Below are 3,813 nucleotides of genomic sequence, written 5' to 3'. Positions count from 1 at the left end.
CCCTCCCTTTCGACAAGTTTGCCTAAAGGGTGTCTATTTATCATGGTCAAATAAATTATTAGTAATGACAAATACTTTATTCTTCATGAATATTAATTTAAAATAATTTTATGACTCCCAAGTTTCCTAATGAGCATTCTTTTCCGTGCCACTTTCCCAAATTGTAGGTGGTTTATCATTCTTTATGGCATAAGTAACAACAATCCATCTTAGATTATGAAGAATTATTTCCTTCAATTTATTGTAGCTTTCATTTTCACTTGGGATTGTGAAACTAAATATCAAAGATATTTGTCATGACCATAAACAAAAACTTTATTATCTATAAAAATTAAAATCAATAAACATGTATCAAGCTTTAATAATATAAACCATATATTTACATAAAAAAAAAAAAACATACGACTCAATTAGATTCAGCAACATCCTCATGACAAATTTATCAAATCATGTTCCTTCTTCTATTCCCAACGGGCAACTAATTAGAAAACATAATGAGGCAAGACAAAGAGAAATGATAACGAACATATGTGGAGGAATTGAAATAGGAGGATTAAATTCATAAAATTTCATTCACAATGGATTATTGCTAAAGTCCAGCTTGCCGAACCCAGATCAAATGAAGAACTAAGTGAAGGTAAGGACCTCCGGCACTTCGACCGGATACCGGTGGATGCAGCCATCCCACGGCCCGTTTGCCAGCTCGTCGAACTTGCGAACGCACCGCCAAACCGCACTGTTACACTTAAAGCCGCTCCCAAACCCGATCATCCAAATCCTATCCCCTTTCCTCATCCTCCCCTTGGCTTCCACGTACGCCAACTCATACCACAGCGAACTGCTCGACGTATTCCCAAATCGATGCAGGGTCATTCGCGACGCCTCCACGTCCCCCGGCTTGAGCCTGAGGCTTCGCTGGAGCTCGTCGATGACGGCTCGACCGCCGGCGTGGATGCAGAAATGATCGAAAGCCTTGCGGAAGTCGGGGATGTAAGGGGGCCAGGAGGAGGAGAGGGCGCGGCGGGCGATGAGTGCGAGGAGGAAACGGAGCTGTTCGGTGGCGGGGAGGACGAGGGGAGCGATGGCGGTGATGTTGGAGCGGAGGGATTCGCCGGCGACGTTCATGAGGTCTTTGGAGAGGGAAATGCCGACTTGACCGGAGGGGTCTTCTTGTTGGTTGACGCAGAGGAAGGAGCGGTCGTCCGAGCCGCGGTGGGTGCGGACGATGTGGAGTAGGCGGTATTTGGGGGAGGGGAGGGAGGAGGGGTGGTTGGAGAGGAGGGAGGCGGAGGCGCCCATGCGGAAGAGGCAGTTGGGGAGGAGCCTCGGCCGCCCGGCGTAGTAGTTGGGGCTGATAATTTCGGTGGACACGATCAGGGCATTGGACTTGTGGTGCACCTGAACTCTTGTAATTAGGATGAAATATTTGATTGGTATTATTGTAAAAAATTGAAATTTAGGTTTGATATGTAAATACATATGAAGTGGGGGTATGTACATAATATTTAAATTCAAAATTTTTCTGCTTTTTCTTTATTTTAAAATGTAAAAAAAATATTAAGTTTCGGCATCTCCTTTTTATTTTAACATTTTTTAAAAATAAAATTTAATTGATTCATCCCATAAATATATTAAATAATTAAAAAAAAACCAATTAATGCTTCCTCCATCATGACTCGGCTTTTCACAGCAAATAAAGCTGCGGTAGTGGTCATGTTGGTACTTACTAATTTAATATTGAAATTTGTATTACTATATTTCGTCGTTTATAAATTATATATATATATATATATATATATATGTTACTCAGACACATGCAGTGATAAAAAATGAGGTCATGAATAGAATATAGCATCCCTCGTATTCACTCCATCCATGCATTTGTATATATAATAAATATTATGCTGTCTAAACTAAGGCATAGTTATTAGTTCGAGCTTGAACCCAACCGGCATTGTGTTTCAAGCATTTATAAGGGCACATGCACATGTTTTGGGGACTTACGCAGAGCGATGCAGGGAACCACTTAAAAGTTTATAATAATAAGAGAACAATATTAAAATGACCATGTTTTCAAAAAAAAAAAAAAGTCATATTATTTATACATGAAGAAGTACATTTCACTTTTTAAAATGAATATTTCATAATATTATGAAAAAAAAATTAAATCACATTTTCTTAAGAGTTAACAAATATTTGATCTTTTAATTGTATTTATTTTATTGATTATATAAATATATATTAGTATTTTGTTGTGTCATAATACATTTCACTATTAAAAAAATATTTACAAATTATGTGAACATTTGTAATCAACTTATAAGTTATTAGTATAGAGATGGTCATTTTTTCAAATTTTTTGGTACAATAAATAATATAGACTCAACAAAAAATTCAATATCTAATTAACAAACTTATGCCATAAACCTTCCAAATATATATATATATATATATATATATATATATATATATATATATATGTATGTATGTATTTATTGTACCCTATAATATAAAATAAATATTTTCTTGATGTGGTGATAATCTATAAAATGCTCAGTTTGACTACCATGATGGTTTTAAAATTGTTATATCTTCATTAAAATCAATTTAATATATAATTAGGCAATCAAATCTATTATTATCTTAAGCTAAAATAATAATAATAATAATAATTAAAGATGATTAATCAAGACAGAGAAATTAAGGCGCACCTGTAGAAGATGCCGAGCCAGATCAAGGGCTATGATCCCCGCACTGCACCCCATTCCAGACAAATTATACGCTCGCACATCACTCCTCATCTTATACTTATTCACCAACATATCCGCCATGGACGGCGTCGGCGCAAACAAGCTACAATTAACCACCACCGCATCCACATCCTTCCCCTTCATCCCCGTCCTCCCGAACAACTCCTCCACCGCCGAAAAGATCACGAGCTCCGCCTCCGCCCTCCCCCCTTCCATCGTCCTCAGCGGCGGCAAGTAGTGGTTCGGCGGCGGCAAGCACGTCTCCTCCCCAAGCCCCGACCGCTCCAAAATCTTCATTTGGAACTCGGAAGAAGTCACACAGCCGCGCGTGCTCCATGAAGGTGGCGAAGGGAACGCGGCAATAACGTAGCGGACGCAAGCACGCGTAGTCGATTAAGTAAACGGGTCGGGGGCGGGAGAGAAGGAAGGCGGCGGCAGAGCATGCGGCGGCGGTGGTTGTGAGGAGGATTAGGGTTCGTTTGGGAGTGGGTGGGGAGAGGAGAAAGAAGGCAACGCCTGCGGCGGCGATGATGGACGGAAGAATTATGCCGGCGAGCTTGGGGGGGTTGAGTGCTGGCGCCATGTTGTTGGTCTGCTTGTGATGAATATGATGATGAGTGAGAAGGGCAGGGGCGTATTTAAAAAGATATGTGGTTGGGGAAAGGATTTTTTTTTTTTTTTTTTGTGAGGTTGAAAGAATTTAATTGTAAATAAGAAAAAAAAATAAGAAAAAAAGATTAATAGTTAATTTTATTTAGGGGGTAGATTATTCATTTTATATTTCATTTTACTGTTGACATGAATGAATGAATGACCACTAATGTGCGTGTATTTGTGTGTGTGGTGTATTGTTTGTAGAGTAATAAGTTATCATTTTAACGTTGGTCGAGAATCCAATTCATTTTCAGGGTAACAAATGTGATAATTGAAACATCATAAATTTTTTTTGTGGGAACCTTGTTAAAAAAATTATATATTAGGCTTAGTCCAGTTGAAACGAACTATTATGAATTGGTGATTATACGTACAGACCCTTATATGATAGACAGAAAAAAGGGTAATA

General features: G+C 38.6%; 1 protein-coding gene across 1 annotated transcript; it reads right to left on the bottom strand.

Annotated features, from left to right (window-relative positions):
• Positions 1 to 410: 410 nt before the first annotated feature.
• LOC110028540 (3-ketoacyl-CoA synthase 6-like) lies at positions 411 to 3,351 on the bottom strand. Its single transcript, XM_020730437.1, is given in 3 exon segments — positions 411 to 1,398; positions 2,712 to 3,066; positions 3,068 to 3,351. Coding segments are annotated over 3 exon segments (1,392 nt in total). The 5' UTR covers positions 3,334 to 3,351; the 3' UTR covers positions 411 to 627.
• Between the last annotated feature and the right edge of the window lie 462 nt (positions 3,352 to 3,813).

The sequence above is a fragment of the Phalaenopsis equestris genome, unplaced genomic scaffold (genome assembly GCF_001263595.1).
Source record: "Phalaenopsis equestris unplaced genomic scaffold, ASM126359v1 Scaffold000513, whole genome shotgun sequence".
Lineage (NCBI taxonomy): Eukaryota > Viridiplantae > Streptophyta > Magnoliopsida > Asparagales > Orchidaceae > Phalaenopsis > Phalaenopsis equestris.
This window is presented reverse-complemented; position numbering and strand designations above follow the sequence as displayed.